At 39.5% G+C, this 18,985-nt stretch overlaps 1 protein-coding gene across 3 annotated transcripts in view; it reads left to right on the forward strand.

The window, feature by feature from the left end:
• Positions 1-18,985, forward strand: part of CCDC88C (coiled-coil domain containing 88C) — a 96,433-nt gene that overhangs the window by 67,159 nt on the left and 10,289 nt on the right. For all 3 annotated transcript variants that reach the window (XM_040066174.2, XM_040066173.2, XM_040066175.2), the window contains exons 14-25: positions 110-247; positions 1,689-2,759; positions 5,032-5,159; positions 6,010-6,151; positions 6,751-6,939; positions 7,319-7,480; positions 8,629-8,906; positions 13,559-13,702; positions 15,043-15,229; positions 15,464-15,609; positions 16,781-16,870; positions 17,638-17,879. In XM_040066174.2, the coding sequence (XP_039922108.1) occupies positions 110-247; positions 1,689-2,759; positions 5,032-5,159; positions 6,010-6,151; positions 6,751-6,939; positions 7,319-7,480; positions 8,629-8,906; positions 13,559-13,702; positions 15,043-15,229; positions 15,464-15,609; positions 16,781-16,870; positions 17,638-17,879 (2,917 nt within the window). The remainder of the gene's footprint in view (positions 1-109; positions 248-1,688; positions 2,760-5,031; positions 5,160-6,009; positions 6,152-6,750; positions 6,940-7,318; positions 7,481-8,628; positions 8,907-13,558; positions 13,703-15,042; positions 15,230-15,463; positions 15,610-16,780; positions 16,871-17,637; positions 17,880-18,985) is intronic.

Here is an 18,985-nt window from a genome sequence, read left to right on the forward strand (position 1 = left end):
AGCCGTAGTACTCATCTCATTTCACTCTGGTCTTCAAAATGACTTAAAGTGCAAACAGTCCTTGTGTCAAGATGTAGTTGATGTGTTTTGGTGTGTTCTCTTCACACAGATTGAGAAGTTGCAAAATCAAATTGAAAAAGAGAAGCAAAGCAATCAAGATTTGGAAACCTTGAGTGAGGAGCTGATAAAAGATAAGGAGCAGCTGCAAGTTGTCATGGAGACTCTAAAAGCCGACAAAGACAGACAGGTGCGAACTTCTCAAATGTAATATAACGTGTGCTCAGTAATGGTAATTCAGTGATGCCATTTAGAGCATCTGGTTCTCTCAGGGGGACAAGGCAATTTGAGAGTTACTAAGTGCTGATTGAACTTGTTTGAATCTAGGTTAAAAGCTTCTTCAGGTGTAAAAGCCCAGCACGTTTTGTTGATTCCTGCTCTTGTTACCATAAGGGGATCTTCAGGCGATTGTATGAACAGACATTCCCCCTTGAGGGGAAAAAAGCCCTTGGATCTTACTAAATGGAATACCAACTGGTTTTAGGATGTGCAAATAAATCCCCATTTTTGTTGCTAAGATTGGTCTTCCACCACCTGTATGGTGTGATTGGTTTGGTCAAAGTTCTTTTCCACCCAGCCTTTTTGCTCTATTTAAAAGAGATGCTGAGGAAGTGCTTATGTCTTCTGGATTGACATTTTAATTGCCCTTCAGCTTTTACCACTGTGCTGCAGTTCATGTGCAATGCCTGAAAACTCTCTTAATTACAGATTTGTGCAAGTATCATCTGTACTAATTTGACAAATGAAAAAAATACAGACACAGATCATTAGAGACTGGTCTGAATATTCTCAACCAGTATTAAAGTTTACTCTTTAAGTTTTCGTGAGGTGAAAATTAAATAGCAAAATGCCTTATTTGTGTAGTTCTTTTCATCTTGAAGGATTTTTTACCCAGACTTCTCCCTGGGAAACTGCACTTCTCCAACAAGGTCTTATATTTTATTTAGAGCAAATATAGACTCTTTGTGGCAAGAATTAATAGATGGGTTGAAGGTAGGGCAGGAAGTAAAACCAGAAATATTCCCAGTTGTTTAAAAAGAGCAGTTAGTAATTTTTTCAGGTCTAAGCCCTTTTGATTTGTGTGGATGTTGTCTAGTATAAGAATCAGATGCAAATTGCAGTCTAAATTACAATTGCATCTGCTGAAATTTGACCAGGGGATAAGTGTACTGTTCTTACAGGAAGTGTTTCTTTAATGACATCTGTAACTGCTCTACATTTTCAAGTATTCTGAGACTCCTGGCACTTTACCAGAGATAATTTCAGTCTTCAGGTCCCAAAGACAAAGGTAAACCTAGATAGAAAGGTACCCTCTATTAAGAATTATTTGTAACAAAGCATCTTCTCCAAGGTGTTTTCTGAAGGTCCTCTGTCTGCTTTCTCCTTCGCCCCGGCCTTCTTGGATGGTAGCAGGAATGCAGCACAGTTTTTAATTTATTGAGATCATGAGTTACCAGAGGTAACATTTTTTTTCAATAGTTTGGGTTCTTGGTTATAGTCAGTAATTTGCTGAGAAATTTGTCTTGGATTTAATGGCTATGATTGAGTCAACAATCATCTCTCTGCTTTAGGACTAATTTGTGCCACAGTTGTAAGGTAGATGAATAACATTTGCACAACTGTTTATGTAGATAAAGGACCTTAAACAAGAAAATGATCACCTTAATCAAGTTGTCTTATCCCTGAGGCAAAGATCACAAGTCAGCAGCGAGGCAAGAGTGAAAGATATTGAAAAAGAGAACAAAATCCTTCACGAAACGGTAACGGAGACGAGTAGCAAACTGAACAAGCTGGAATTTGAAAAGAAGCAATTGCAAAAGGATTTTGACCAAGTTAGAGAAAAAGTGGAAAGAGTGGAAAAAATGGAAAAAGAGCTCCACCGGCTGGAGAGGGAGAATGAACAGCTCACAAAAAAGGCGGCCGTGATGAAAATAGTGACAGAAAAAGTGGAAGTTCTTGAGCAAGAGAATGGTGATCTGGAAGTGGAAAATAGAAAACTAAGAAAATCCTTGGACACATTACAGAATATTTCCATCCGGCTTGGTGACCTGGAAAGGGACAACAAGCAATTGGATGAAGAAAACCTGGAGCTCAGAAGAGTGGTAGAGACCATGAGATTTACCAGCACAAAAATGGCACAAATAGAAGCAGAAAATAAAGATTTGGAGAGGGAGAAAGAGGACTTAAGAAAGAATGTGGAAATGTTAAAAGCCATGAACAAGAAATCAGAGAGGCTGGAGCTAAGCTATCAGAGTATCAATTCTGAAAATCAAAGACTGCAGCAAATTGTGGAGAACAGCAGTAAAAAGATCCAGGAATTAGAAAAAGAAGTTCAAGGAATGGAGACTGAAAATCAGGTCCTCCAGAGGAACCTTGAAGAGCTAAAGGTTTCTGCCAAACGGCTGGAGAGGTTAGAAAAGGAAAACAAAGCCCTAGAACAAGGAATGTCTCAGCTAGAAAAAGACAAAAAAATGCTAGAAAAAGAAACGAAACGACTTTGGCAGCAAGTGGAGCTGAAAGATGCTATTTTGGATGACAGTACAGTAAAGCTGGCAATTGCTGAGAAGGAAAACAAGACACTAGAAAAAGAGATTGCTCGATTCAGAGATTCATCTAGTAAACTGAAAGAGTTTGAAAAGGACAATAAAGACCTCCTAAAGCAAGTTACAATTGATAAGAGAACACTAGCTACACTGAGAGAGGTAAGTAAAAGAATTCTACGGGGTTGTATGCTGCTATTTTTGTTTTCAGCTCAGTGAAGTACTAAAGGGATATATCTGTCCTACAGGAGATCTTCACAACCTTAACAACAGTCACTGGAGAGTGTTGCCTTGGAAAGTGGAACATGTCAAGAACTGCACTTGGTGCAGTTGTGCAGTATTCCACTTACTGTCCACAGTACAGAGTCTCAAAATGACATCTTTTTTTTTCATGCAGGATAGAATTTTAAAACAGCTCTTATGTGGTGCCTGTTGACCAAAGACTTTGATACTTTCTCTAACCATGACCACAAAATTGTGTGCTAACTTGAGAGCTCTAGCAGGGGAGATTGACTCTCAGGGTCTAGAAATTTCTAGCACTTGCTCAGGACACATTGATAATCCTGTTCTGAAAGAGACAAAAGCATCCCAAATGACCAACCACCACAAAACCTAAACCTAAACCATCTGCACCAAGATTTTTCTTTACAGCTATCTTCTAGCATCTTTCCCCAAGTGCTTCCCTGCTGAGTGAGAGCATGATAAGCAGCAGTGATCTCTCCTGCACCGAGCATTAGGACATTGGCAATCTGAGGATGTGTGTGCTAGAACCTGACACTCTTATAAGTGCCCTGTCAGCAGGTTCAGAACTTGCTCTCATTGCCTGTCCTGGCTGCTGTCCTGCCAGAAACAGGATTTCCTGTGAAGGAGCATTAAAAGGAAAAAGGGTTGTGCTGCAGTAGCTCAGTGAAATAGCTAAATTTAACAAGATTAATACAGTAAGCAATCACTTACTTCAAGGTTTAGTTTTATTTCAGTTTTTTAAGCATTAGTGTAATTTCGAGGAGGAGAAATAAAGTCCATCAGAAACACTTGACTCAGTCCCAAGTTATGTTTCTGTCCAACTTTCCTTAAAAATTAATAAAACAATATAATTTCTGAGAATGATCATTATAATCTTTCCATCCTCAGACTTTTGCAGATTTCCAGTGGTGCAGACCCATACAGTATCCCATCTTCTTTTCCTTAGTTACTCTCCTGCTGTTACTTTCTTTAGTTACAGATCCTGCTGAAGGAGTTCACGGATGTTGAAGGGATCCCTTTACAGATCACTGGACTGGCACTGACTTTAACCATGTGGTTTTTACCTTGCCATGCGAATGAATTCTTGGCTAAATTTGTGATGTCAGAGGACTATTAAATGCCTACAGTTTAACAAAGTATTTTGATAAAATTTTATTCTTGCTTCTGTTTGATATTGAGGATTTTTTTTTATTTATTTCAAGTTCTTCCATAGCTTTTTTGTTCTTTCTTTGTGTTGTTTAAAAAAACTTTTAGCAGAAACACAAGCAATATAGCTCTCCATGGTGAATTTGTTTTTCAGAGAGTTTTGAATGGTGGGGTTCTTCAGGCTTAGCTATGCACCAAAAATAGTTTGTCCTTTGTAGAAATGCAGGCTGGCACTATATCACTACAGGCCATTTCCACACAGACCACTTTACTGGCATAACAGCAGAGCATTGTCCCAATATACCTTCTGGTACAGTGCCCCCAAGTCTTCTCCTTATGTGACTTCCTTGCTGGGTTCTGCTTTAGTTTCTTCCCAAAGGAGCCTAAATGAAACCAGGCTGCCTCAGCAGACACCAGAATAACTGACCAAGCTCCCGTGTCCAGAGCTGTCCTGTCTCTTATGCTACAATGTAGTTACACTTTTGAAAATTCGGGCAGTAATTTACCATATGTCAGAAACTCAGTGCATTATTCACTATCGACCCTGTTGCCAAGTCCCTTGGTAATAACATCATGGCCATTATACCTCAGGAGGCTTTCATACTGAAGTCCTGTTTGTCCTCTGCGTGTGTGCCAGTGCTGGCAGGGCTTTTTGTCCTAGCTGAGAGGTGGGAACTCCCTCTGCTGGTGTCCCCTGCCCTGCACACATCCCTGTGTGGCACAGAGATGGGGTGGTGTCTCCCGGCTCACACATTCCTTCCTTCAGCAGGCAGGCACAAAGCCAGTGTTGGCAGAAGTAGTTCAGTACAGTGAGTGAGACAAAGGCCAAAAGAAGCATTCTGCAGATTAATTTCAAGTGACCTATAAATAAAACCAATCCGTTTAATTCTGCACTCAGCTGTCACTGATGAAGAGTTTTAGCTGACCTACTTGAAACTAGGATTTTATCCAATGAATTTTTTGAGTACTCTTAAAAAATATGTATAGTGCTGAATAATTACCACCACCCTTTGCACAGCAACTAATCATGTTAATGCTGTTTCAGGATTTGGTCCTGGAGAAGCTGAGGAGTCAAAAGTTGTCTAGTGAGCTGGACAAACTGAGCCAGGAACTGGAGAAGATGGGGTTGAGCAAAGAGCTACTGCTGGAGGATGATAATGGCAATGATGACACGTAAGCAAACTGAGCTCTTCTAGTCATTCTTTTGACTTAGCCTAACTGAAGCCCTTTGCCTTTCTTTTTGGTTCCCATGTGTCTCCTTGCCATCACCCTTAACAGTTTTGGACATAAACCATATTTTTCTGAGGCAAGCTTGGCAGCATGCTATAAGTTTTGTAAGACATTTTCGTGGGAGGAAGAAAGAAATGCCATTTCTCTCTCAATACTAGCAGTGTTACTACAGTTCCTATGTACTACTCCCCACCAGAGAAGCTGGGAAGCTATTTCAATGTGTATTTCTCTTTAACAAGTAAGAATAGTGGCTATTAAACAGTGTCTGTCATTACTTCATATAATTGGTGATCCAATAAACATAGATGTTGCCCAAGAAATATCTAATGGCAAGGAATTTCTTTGTAAGTCCTATAATAATGAACACAGAAAATCCCCTCAACCTGTGCTTCTTGGTATGACCTACTTAGACAAACATACCTGTCTGGCAGGAGTCTTTAAACTGTGGAACTTCCTCCTTGTCAAGAACGTAAAAAGCCATAAGAAGAGTTTTCTTTAGTGTAATTATGGGGAAAAGAGAGAAACTTATTTTCTTTCAAGTTAAGCTTTCTGATATTTCTGTAGAACTGTGCTGGTGTTAACCTCTATTAAAATTGATTTGATCTTCCATAAGTGAATTCCCCAGCTATCAGTAGCAATCTGGACCAGTATAGGAAATAATTTTCCTGAAGGAGCAAGCATGTATAATTTAACATGTAGTGAGATTGGGAACGGGTGAAGGTGAAGTCTGCCATTTAGATGATGGCTCATATCCTTGTGGCAGACATTGGAGAGCTATTATCATATTTTTCAGAAAATACAAGGTTCTGGAAAGCAAAACTGAATCAGCACTAATATCAACTCTAGCAGTGAAAGAGGAAAAGATTTCAATGCTGGAAGCTCAAGTGAAAGACTTTCTGAACTTGAACCAGCAGTTACAGAATGATCTAAATATGGTAAGAGCTTAAGTGAATTTTAATTTTTCACATTGCAGTTCTGCACATTCACATGTTTGGGGATTGATTTTTTTTTTTTTTTTTTTAATTTTGGCAAGAACAGCTTGGCTCTTCTCTCCTCCTCTCCCTATGCACATCCTTCCCAAGAAACCTTTTTCACTGGACTGCCTTTTTTTTCCCCTTTTTATGTAATGACACAAAATTCATTAAAAATTTTTTTGCGCTAGTGGCACATTAGGAGGGGTTTTCTTGGATAATTCCTCTTTATACATCTGTTTCCCCATGTTTTTTTCTTTGGCGTGGCTGTGTTTTTCTGCCTTGTTTAGTGGAAACGCAGGCTGAGGAAGACTGCAGTTGAAACATCTCACCTAAAACCAGCCCGTTTGTTAGGTGATACTCAGCTTGAGTCTAAAGGCACCTGACTGGAGGCCAAGAGATGTGGATTCTTTCACCTGTCTCAGCTTCCCTGTCTGTGAAGTGGGGTAATGGTTATTGAATCTCTGAAAGTCTTTACAGTGCAAGAGAGGAGTGACCCATCATCATCAATGCTTTATTCCAGTTCCCTCAGTGTTGAAGGTTGTTGTTTGTTGACCATGTAGGTGAAAAAGGACTTTGATGCACTTAAGGAGACTCAGCAAGATGGGCAGTATGCTCAGAAATCACTGAGGAATTCAGCAGAGAAGTTCATTCCCAACCAGCAAATGAATGAGAAGTTGGAAACGGCGCACCAAGAGGCTACCACGGAGCTGCTGAAACTGAAGGACAGGGCCATTGAACTGGAAAGGAATGTAAGCCTTCTCCTGTTTCCTCTTAGCTCATAGACTTCTCTTGTGTTCTTGAGTGGGTTGGTGGAAACTGGACTTCTGCGCTTAAAGGACTCCAATAGGTTTTCTGGAGCACCCAAGTCTACTGGATTCCTTGGGTGTCTCTTAGGATGGCATGGGACTTGAGTGCTTCATGGGTCTTGTGTCCATCTTGTCCCATCTTTTCAGGGTTTAATCCTGTATGTAACATCTGTCCTACCTTCATTTAATGCTGCAAAGAAGTTTTTTATGACTTTGTTGCAGAATGATCACTAACTGGTTCTCATCTTTGATAGGACTCCAGATGATCAGGACAGCTGTTTCTTTTCTTCCTGTCACCCCTTCAATGCCATCTCTCTTTCAGAATGCAGCCCTGCATACCGAAAAGCAGCTGCTTAAGGAACAGCTAAAGCATTTGGAAACACAGAATGTCTCCTTCAACAATCAGATTCTGACACTACAGAAGCAAAATGTCTTCCTTCAGGAACATAACACTGCCCTGCAGACACAGACAGCCAAACTCCAGGTCAGGACATCCTTGTGCCTCTGTGCCAGGAGGTTGGATTTGATTACAGCAGTGTGGAGAAGATGACAGCTAATAATGAAATATTTGTGTTGGTAGGCTGATTTAATGATGGAAAGATGAGGCCCAGAAGGTGGAGCTTAGTTTGAGGTCTGAATTTCTTTTAGCTAGAAGGAAAATTGGGTCTGTAGCTAATGTCTGGTAGCTACATTCAGCAAGAAGGTGGTTATTTAGAGAGAATTAATTATCCAGATGTGTTACTCCAGAAGCTACACTTCTGGAATAAAAAAAGCTTTGCATTTTGATTTCTTTGTGTTAACGCTGTGCTCGGCAGAAGTATGGAAGGAGGACACTAGTCAGCTCCCCATAGGCATTGTAGCAATGAGTTCCAATCACATTTTTGGGCTTTGAGACAGAATATTGTAGTTGCCAGTGGAAAAGATACTCTTAAAAATTACTTGACTTAAAAAAAAAATAAACTTACTTTGAGAAAGAGACCAGTTTCAAAGGACAGCATTGGATTAGCTCTATTTTTCTTGTGTGATTTTGACTTTTCAAGCTTTTCCTCTTGCATATTCAGAGATGAGTGTGCATATGCAGAGAGTTCTCATTAATTATCTCCCATCTGTAATTGATTTATATTAGCAACATGTAAAATCCATGCACCATCTCTCTACTGAAACCAGACTTTTTAGGAGTACTGCTCACATACACACAGCCTTAGGAGTATTGTCCACATGCACAATGGTGCAGTTAATGTTTTTGAGTTTGGGTGAACTTGAGTTTCATTACTTGTACACAAATACGGGGTAACTTTTGGCTTTGATCATGATTGTCAGAGGTGCAGTTGAGTTGTGAGTATTCCAGATCATCTTGGTCTTCAGGCTGAAGAGCTTCTGGTAAAAGTGTTTTTTCAGTTTGGAGGTTATTGTGGTAATTTTCATACTACCGATAGCATAGCTTTATGTGGTGCATACTACCAGCAGTAATCCCAAAATGATGCCAAATTGTACATAGATGTCTTCAGTCGACAAGGCAATGTTAGGCATTCCTGACTAACTCTATATGGACGTAAGCTGCTACAAAATGTTTGTGGTATATACCAGTAGATGTGAATAAGTACTACTTACTTTTTACTTGAAAAACTTTAGGTAGAAAATTCAACTCTCAGCTCCCAGAGTGCTTCACTGACAGCCCAGAATGCTTTACTCCAAAATCAGCAGACAGCCAAGGAGAATGAGAATGAAAATCTACTGAAACAGAAGGAGCAGCTGAAAGCCGAGTATGAGTCATTGCTTCAGGACCATGAACACCTTGCTTCACTGCATGAACGGCAGTCTGCTGAATATGAAAGGCTAATAAATCAGCACAGCTGCCTGAAAACATTGCACAAAACCTTGGATCTGGAACACAAAGGTCTGCGTGAGAGGTAGGCTCACTGCTCGTGTATAGTGTAGCCAGAATGTGCCTGTGTTACAATTTTAGCCTTAAATATTGTCTCCAGTTACAAACAGAAATTACAAAGTTGTTGCCCTGAAAAAGTGCCTAGTCATTCTTGTTGTCATTAGGATATTAGATGAAAATATTTCCAAAGCTCTAGATTTTAGATCTCTGAAGGTGGCAGAACAGAGGTCACTCTGGTGATATTCAGCAAACATGGGCTTAGATCTCAGGGATACTTTGTCAGAAGTAGCTTAAATGCTTCTACTACATTTAAGGATTTGTGTAATAACAACGTACAGCCTTAAAAACATTTTCCAGTTCTACTGTGGGGAGTCTCTATTTTAATCATAAAGTCTGCAGGTCACCTATATGTGAGTAGCGTGTATCTTGAGAAATTTCAATCATTGAACCTCATGGCATCTGTGGCATATCAAAGGAGGCTCTCTGAAGGAAGCTATATTGACCTAACTGAGATAATGATGTATTATTAATTTACTTGTAGTTCTCCTAATTGAAAGCTTTTGCTTCAGCCCCTTCGGTTGAAATAGGAAATCAGTAAACTGTTAAGTCTCTCGTCAGTGTAATTTTCTGACAATTGTGCATGGATTGAACAATATACATAATGTACTACTACAGAAATGCTGCTCTGCCTACCTCTCAAACTTCTCTTACATTTTTCAGTGATTTTCCTCAAAACATTTGTATTTAGGTTTCATTTCTGTGCAAGATCTTGAGTTGGCTTCAGAGCAACTCAGTGGTGTTCCTTGATGGTGGACTGAAAATTGGTGCTAAACTTTTCTTCCCCAAAGACTAAGGAGCTTGCAAATACAATGCGTGGTAGATTTTTATAAAGTACAGAAGTAAACTATTGTGATTAAAATATCTACTGAGGCTGTGTGACAGGACAGCTGCTTGGCTGACGACTAAATGAGCTGTAAGTGATTACACAGACACTGTTCCCGCTTACCAAGTCTTTCTCAGACTGATTAATAGTTCTCATTGATTCAGGCTTTGCTTGAGATTACTACACTGCAGTGTGTTAAGGCAGTTTGCTGTGTTTTTTCTTTGCTTGATCAGTACCAAACACTAAGCAGCTCTAGCCTAAGGAAAAAGTGTTTTTCAAAGAAGAGGTTATAGAGATAAGTGCTCGGTCACCACTGTAATGATTAACAGTTTGGACTCTCTGAGATGTGACTCCTAGTGAGAGGTGTTGCAGGGAAGCAGATGGTGGCCTTCTCTATACTCAGAACAGGTTGAGTTTGGCAGTTCTAAGCATGTAGTATCCTCTTCAGCAGATCAGTCTTAAAAGGTATTTATCAAGGTGATTTGTCCGAGGACTCCATTTGGCTGTCAGGAAAAAAGCCACAAGCAACTTTTTTTAGTGCATGTTTTGTTCTCCCTCCATCATGTGCTGCTGAGGGAGCAGAAGGGAGAAAGAGTAGCATAAGAAAAGTTTTCTTACACCTCTTCATTTTAACTAAGGTATTTAACTGCTAAGATGGAATATTTCACTTTCAAATTCAGCTAGAATGCACCACCTGTTAAATTTTCCCCAGAGCAGCTCAGTGCAGCCAAGGAATTTTCTTGTGTGGTGCTTAGGAGATGGGTTTTGCGTGTCACAGCTCCAAGGTGATTGGTTTTCCTCAGCTGGTGACAGCACTGTAATCATAGTTCTGTTGTTGAAGGCGGGATTTCATCTGTTGTGGAAGGCACTTCCACACAAACCTATGACTGCAGATTGTCTCGGAAAATCCACAGCAATTTTAGTTAGCTTGTGCACATCCAGCAGCATGTACAGCCGAAGTCCCAAAGGTTTGTGTAGTTCACTCTGCTGCATTCTAACCACAGAATATTTTCTACACCTGAGCAAACTTCATTAAACCTCTTTTGGTTCTGTCTGCACAGTATTAACACTGCAGTGGAGATGTAATTATGGGTTGTGTGTAACGGCAGTGAAATGGTCTGTCATAGCCCAGCAAACCACAGATGGGTGGGTTTGGCTTAGCAAGAAGAGGAGAGGTAGTACATTAGGGTTATTTACCATTAATAACAGTTTTTTGACTTTGAGATGTCTGGCTGACCATCTCACTGAACACAGAAGCTGGCCTCTTCCTGCATTTTTAAAATTGCTTTCTATATTGCATGTTGCTAAGGGAAGGTAATAACTCTGTAGCTACAGTTGATTAACAGATCTGGAGCATTTCTTCATGGCTTAGTCTGGAGACTTCTAATCCTGCCCAGAGGCTGGGAAAAGAATCCCTGCTGTGTAGGGTTACATATTGCTGGGAGTTGTATTATTATGTTACCAGTGCTGCCTGGTAATTATTTTTCTGGGTTCCTTTGCCACATCTTTTACAATAGCTGAGCATTTTCAAAGTTGTCTCAGTCACAAATACCTACCCATAGTATTTCTCCTCAAAAAACACAGAAAGAGTAGAAGCCAAAAGGAATAAAGAGGACTACATTTGTTCAGTGTTAGGAATGGGTTGTGTCAGAGCCAAAATGGATTCTATATCCATGTGTAAGAAAGTCTTTTTAAAACCCTTCTTTCCAAGAGCCTGATGCTTTAAAAAGTGAAATGAACATGAGTGTTGAATAGTCTACAGGAAGGGTAACCTGGTCCCTGGTGGTAGAGCTTTGTCAGATTGCACAGATTGTGCTCCAATTGTAGACTCCAGGCTGAATCTCTACTATGAGAAGATTTTGCCTGAGGATTTCATTAGGGCTCCAGACATGAACAGTCATTTCCATTTTTGCAGACAGTCTCCTCTTTCTTACCTTTCACCTCACAACTAGGGGAGCAGCTGTGGTCTACCTCAGGCTCAGTGTGGCAGCCTGTGGTGCTGGGCCTGGCTGGTAACACCGGACCAGTATTCTGCTTCTCTCTAAGGAGCTCTCTCTAAAACATAGAGGGCTTGCATAAAAATGAACAGAGTATCCCTATCATCCAGAGACAGCAAAAGAATTTACAGCACAATTTCTGCAGAGACAGCCATGGTCTCTGCCAAAGGACTGACTGGAGTTTGTCTTCTCAGACTCTGCATTGGCAGACAATCTGTCAGAAATGCTTCTTGGAGCTGGATGTGAAACCTTCCTCTGCTTTCAGGTTCTTCCATTTGTTGTACAGACATTGAATTTGAAATGTCTCAGAGCTGAATGGAGGAAAAAACAAATAAATAAGGTTAATTAAACTCTACTGCTGTTACTGGGAATGAATAGCATAAAGCAGCTTTTGTCTGGGAGACAGGTACTTTTCTGTGTGGCTCTTCAATGGACTGGAATTTGGGACAGGCTGTAATTTGACCCTGGGATGAATGGAATGGTAGCCTGAAAGAAAAACAAGTTGGCAAGAGTTAGTGTATTTGGTGCTGTCTGCTGGTTTTGGTTTTGTTTTGAAGTTTTCATGACTGCAGAGTAACTGTGCCCTGCATTCATCTCTGCTGGCATGAGAGTCACACAAAGATGATGCTTGTTCTCTTTAGCTTTCAAAGCAACTTCCACCTAGATTCTGTTTTAAAATTGCTTGGAAGAATATTTCTCCGTTATTGACACAGATGTATCTGACGTTTTGGGGCAATACCCTTTCATTAGTGACCAAAAAACTTTTGACTGACGACTTTTGACATTGACTGCCCCAGTGGCCTCTGCTGGTATGTATGGGCACAGATTTTGACAGAGGCCGCCAGAAGAAAAAAAAATCTGGGAACAGCTTGCTGCCTTGTGATTTCAGTCCACCTCATTCTTCTCAGTGTTTTCTGAATGCAGGTGGTGTAGCACCTCAGGGAGGCTGAGCCTGCCTAATCCATGCCTGTGCCAAATATCAGAGAAGTTCTTCCACACCTCGGTTACTTTAGCATTCCAGTGATCAAAATTAAAGACACAGCTCATGGCATCAACCCTCTCTCTCTCCCCATCTCCTTGCCCTGAATTTTTTTTGCACAAGTTATATAAACCAAATAATAGTGGAAGCTGGGATGTGAACACTGGCTTTGCTCTTGGTTTTTTACTAGTGAGCAAATAGAGCAACTCAAGCGGGTGAGTTAGCCTCTGCTTAAAGGTGTTTTGCTGTCAACTCATTGATAGCTCATCATCTGTCTGGAATATGCAGGAGATTAGGAGATGTGCTGGATGCTCTTACCCATGCATATAACCAGATATGCATTAGGTGGTTACCTAACGAACTCTTGCTCATTGCGCTGCTTTCCTGTTGCTTTTTGGGAGCTCCTTTCTAGCCAGGTTTTGGACTCTTGCTACCGTCAAATAATTGTGACTGGGATTCCGGTTTAATGGTACGGTTTCCACTCATTTTGCAGAATTTCATGCTTTTACTAAGTGACCAGAATCTGAAAATGAAGCAAGATTCTGGCAATCGTGTTCCAGTTTTCTTAAAAAAAACCACTTTTCTTTATTTTCCCCTAAAGTCTTCTCTGCTGACTTGTATACTAAGTTGAATTTTCATGCATAGTGTTTAATTCTTCAGCTTTGGTAGAAGTTTAACCACATAAATGTGGATTAAATAAATAAAGCTGGAAAAAAAGATGCTTTCTGATCGTTATGGTATTGCCTATTAAAATATTAACCCAGAGGAATAAAAATGTTTAAATGAAAGCTGAGGGTATGCTATTCTTCCTTTTGCAGATACAACAGTTTAACGAAGCACAAATCAGAACTGGAAGAGTTGGAATTAGTTTTAAAAACTGAGAGAGAGGTTTTGCAGCAAGAGAGAAGATCAAATGCAATAACCACTGGGGAAAATCAGAAGCTGAGGGAGGAACTGGACAGGTATGGTTCCTTTGCTAAATTGTTATATATATCAATTAAAAGTCAATTATGCAAAACACGGATGTGTTGCTTTGGCTCTGAAGTACCTTCATATAATGTGTCTGTTCTTTTTTTTCTATTTTAGTATTGTTAATTTGGTAATTTTAATTTGTTAAAGATTGTCAGCTTTGTGAATATCGTCAACCGGTACTGTTATTTGGTGCTTCAGACCTGGGAACTTTGTTCATACAAAATAAGATTCCACACGTGGTTGGTTCAGTTCACAAGCATTTTCTGCAATTAATTGTTTCCAAGCACTTACCTTTAGGCAGAGCTACAAATGCCCAACCCCCCAAATTGTACTGGTTTTTTTTTTTTCCTTCCCGCATGAGGAGCACTGGTTTATGGTTTTTACACAAAATGATTTTAGCTCTAGGAGTTACCATTGGTTATTTTCTGCTGCCCACAGAAAACTGCCATTCCTGTTATTAAAAGCAGTCTTAGAGACTCTTGATCAGGGGTTAGCTGTTAACTTACAGCAGAGCCCCTTTTGAGAGCCACACCCAAAAACCTCCCTGTGGCCTTGTTAACGCTGCAAAGGTGTTTTGAGAATCTGTTTGGTACAAGTAAGGGGCCAAGACCACATCGAGTTAAAGCAATGTCAGCTTGAATCATATTTAAAAATCACATTTTAAGTTGAGCTACACCTGTACAAGTGTACTTTAGAACAGTGCAGAACTCTCCAGATGTTTTCTCAAGCTTACTGTTCCTAATTCATTTTCTTAGGTACAAAGATGTTGCATAATGTTGATTGCAGGGCTGGCAGAGAGCCAGGATTTTCTGTCAGCAGATACAGAACTTAATCTGTTTCTAGTTATTTAATGTTATGCCTTCATGATTTGTTGACATTTTTTAGATTCACTTAAAAGTGTAAAAGAATTTCACAGTATCTTCTTACAACACTACAGTGTTTCACACTTCAGGACACTTAAGTGCTCATATTTCGTGCATCAGGATAAAAAAAACAACATGTGAGTTTTATTTGTGCCAAATAGAACTGCCTTTATATCCAAATGCTCTTAAATACATTGCGCCTTAGAAATTTGTAGTGTGTTTCTTACATATTGAAGTGGTTTTATTTTTCATGTATGTTCCTTTCACTTCTTTTGTAGATTTAAAACTTTTTATAATGTTACCACTACTCTTAATAAAATTTTATTAACTACTTAGAATAAAAATGTCCTTAGGAGTTGGAACTATGCTTGATTTAGTGAGAGCTGCAAACTGATAGTGTGGTCTTCGAATGTGAAGTAATTTCTGTGAAATGTCCTTCATAAGCCTGCTGTCTTCTTCGTGTTTAGGGTGAACTTCTTGCACAACCAACTAAAGGCAGAGTATGAAGGGCTGCATTCACACACTAAAGAGCTGAAAACTTCCTTGAACAACTCTCAGCTGGAGTTGAATCGTTGGCAAGCTCGCTATGATGAGCTGAAAGAACAGCACCAATCCATGGATATCTCTCTGACCAAGCTGAATAACCACTGTGAGGTGAGTAGCTGTAGACACCCAGCTACTGCTGCCTTTGGGTTAGAGGGCTGCCATTCCTTGTGTGAAGCTTTTGATGTGCTGTATATAGAAGGTCATACTATGTAACACCACCCCCATGTAGCTTGAGGTGTATAGGGTTGTATCTTAATTTGCCATGCTATTGTGTTCCCTTGATTATGGTGCACTCCAGGGAAGCCAGACGCAGAGGAGAGATTAATTTGTTTTATTTAACAGCTCCTGTCCCGTCTAAAGGGAAATCTGGAAGAGGAAAATCATCATCTCCTGAGTCAGATTCAGATGCTGAGCCAGCAGAATCAGATGTTATTGGAGCAGAACATGGAGAGCAAGGAGCAGTATCATGAAGAACAGAAACAGTACATGTAAGAAAAAAGAGATTTGACTTGTGAAACCTAAAAAAGTAATTAGACATAGAATACAAATCATCTATCAGGACTAGAAGAATCAGGGAGTGAAATGATAGGTCTGCTTGATATCTGTTGGAAAAGGAGATGTTTGGTAGGAGATAAGTGTAATGGGAGAAAGCACAAAATGTTTTCACATTGCCTTACTGCAAAGAGTTGTTCATGAAACATCTGGGCAGGCACAGCTCTTTTCAAATAATACAGATGAACCTGTGTGAAAAATTCAGTTAGAAAAGATAGAATGCTAAACCCAGTGTTACTTGTCAAAGAAGAGGTTGGAAAAGAGTTTTAAAATTTTGGAAAACAGCCAAGTTGCAACAAAAATTTAGTCTTATGAGAGTAATTTTATATTTAGGTTCCTGAAAAATAGCAAATATTCATACTCCTCTTGGTTTTTTCATTTGCATTTCAAGAAATACCTGCTTTAATGCTGTTTTTAAGGATACAGACATCAACATCTGTTGCCGTGCCCTTCATGCACAGGTTGACACACTGAAGTGAGATACCCTATTTAAAGATACTGTGTGTTTATAGAGAATCCCGTTTTCACTGCAGTAATTTCTCTTATAGGTATGAAAGAAGGAAGAAAAACGTTCTTAATTCCAAGAATTTTAGTTCAAGCACATCAGGATGATTTGGGAGTTACGGAGTTTATAGCACTACTGGCTTATATGGTTGAAGTGTTAGAAATTGTTTGCTGAAATAGGCTGAATACAGTTCAGATGTACTCTGATCTGTTTTTCCTGGTGTCTGACTGTTGTATGATGGAGGATTGAATGAAAATAAGATTTGCCAACTTCCACTGTGTAGGTTAACAAAATAATCAGTAAAAAATATAGTTAGTCTTAACATTCACCAAACAAACTCTGTCTGAGATAGTAGTTAGTAATCTTGCACCACCATCTACTGTTGTTCTTTCACCTTTCCTGCTTTATTGCACAAAAATCACCCATCAGCATGGTTGGTAGGCTTTTGCATTTGCCCTCACCAAACAGACTGTGAATCCTGAAGGTTCAGAATAGGAAGATGTTTCAGTCTCTTTCTTCTCTTGGTGGCTTTCGGTCTTCAGTTTTTTGATTATGCTTAATTTCACACAGACGATTCAGAATATGCTTTTCCTCCCTCACAGTGATAAATTGAATGCCTTAAGGAGAAATAAGGAAAAACTTGAAGAGAAGATAATGGATCAGTACAAGTTCTATGATCCTGCTCCAAAAAAGTAAGTTCCACATGGATTCAGTTCTTCTGTACAGGTCAGTGAGGGTGGGAAAGGGCTTTCCATAACAGGATAACAGAAACTTCATCTGAAGTAAGGGTGGTGTCACCTCCACTTGTTTCTTCCCTCTCACTCTGCAAGATATTCCCTGAAGCAGCAGGCTGTGTTAATGTAGAGCACAGGGCCTCATGTGGGGCCCTCTGTATTAATACAAGAGTCTGAAACTCCCAAATTTAATTGGGAAAGAACCACTTTGCTCCCAGTGTGGCGACTAAGCAGCACTAGGAGCTTTCAGAGCAAGAGATAACCATTCTGTTGGAGAGAAGAGACTTAAAAATTACATTAAGAACAACAAAAAAGAGCCAAGTTAATTCCACCATAGATAGTTCTGACTGATAACCTTAGCAAAAGATGCTTCAAAGCAGCTTTCATTTCTTTCCTCCTCAGTCTGTTCCTGTAGAGGAGTTTTTCACACTGTAAGAATGTCTTATGTGGTCCATATGTGTAGTGTAGATTTCTAGCAGAGGGAACAGTTGTCTTTCTCACATTTCTCATGCTGAAGAAATATTTCTGTAAAAGTAATTTTGACTTCAGTAGAGAAATGGATCTCAAGTGCTGTGAAATTCATGGTGCATTTTTTGAACCAATTCATGACAGTAAACAAATAAGAATGTAGGATGGTTTGATGGCTTTAGTACAGCTGTAAACTTCTTTGGGGAGTATTTCTTGTAGCATTTTCTGAATTCCATTCACAAAACCTGCTTTATCAGGAAAAACCCCTGGATTGGAGCCAGAGCCTTAGTCAAATTAATCAAGCCAAAGAAGGAGACTCCAAGAGAGCGGTTGAAACCAGCAGCAGAAAGCTCCACATGGTATTCTGAATCCCCAGAGACAGTAAACTCTCCATCTGCCTCCCAGAAGTTGAAGCATCAACATGAAGCTCAGGATAATATCTCTCAAGCGTCAAACCCTGTGGAAGAGAGAGAGAACTCTGGGGGTTCCTCAAACAGAGGTAAGGAATGCCCAGCCTAAATACATGAGCTGAATTTTTTGTTGTTGTTTTTAAGATTTAATCTATAGGATATGTTAATGTCCAATCACATTATATTTTATGTCTTTTTGTTTTGTTTTCTTTTGGGGTTTTTTGTTTGGTTGGTTTGGGGGTTTTTTTAGCACAATCAAAGTTTTAGTACCCTAAACTAGAAATTTTAATAAACTCTAGAAGATAATGGGTTTGGTTTTGTTTAGTTTGCTTTCTAATTCTCCCTCCAGCTTCTGTTTGCCCAGATGTATTGCATGTTACTGAATAAGTTGGTTCTAATACTTCAGTCACTGGGGTTTTGCAGCAAAGCAGTTAAAAGGTGGATCATGAGACAGTGTGTGGTTCAGGCTCTTTGAGGGGTACGAGCTGGCTGACAGCCACTGCCAGCAGGTGGTGCACGTGCAGAACAAATAACCCCTTTATTGTAAAGAACTGATTTACCATAATCTGGTGATTTTGGAGGACAATACTATGTTTTGATTTAGAATTTATCTAGGATTTTTTTATTTAAAATGATGAAATTATCTTTTTTTAACACTAAGGCATGTGCAAAGAAGATGGAATTATTTTCTCTTAAGTTAGTTTATGCAGTAAATCAAGTGTTCCTAATTATGGGAAATTTAAAAGAAAGTTCCTCAAAATAAATATTCTTCATCCTTATTAAAGGTGATATATATGTCCCAAGCTCTATTTACTCTATTGAGATTGTTTCTGTCAGGTTCTATATATAGATTGCTATACTCTAGGAATACTTTCCAATAAGCAGATTTGAAATTGATACTCGAATAATAATTCCTGTCTTCCAACTGTGGGAGGTGGGAAACAGAAGGGGAGCAGCTAAGAAAAGAACTCTTGTTTTAAATTACTGCAAGTACCTGTCTGTCTGAAGGTTTTGTTTTGATTTCTCTATTGTAATTCTTTGAGGTCATTTATTCAATAAAGTAAAAAGAAAATGTTTTATGTAATAAGATCATCCATATGATTCCAGGTGTTTAACATGCATCCCAAGTTCAGCATGGGAAGTTGGGCTTGGGTTGCCACAGAACAAGGCCCTTGTAGAGTGCCAGAGGCAACAG

This window comes from Hirundo rustica, chromosome 6, assembly GCF_015227805.2.
Source record: "Hirundo rustica isolate bHirRus1 chromosome 6, bHirRus1.pri.v3, whole genome shotgun sequence".
Taxonomy (NCBI): Eukaryota; Metazoa; Chordata; class Aves; order Passeriformes; family Hirundinidae; genus Hirundo; species Hirundo rustica.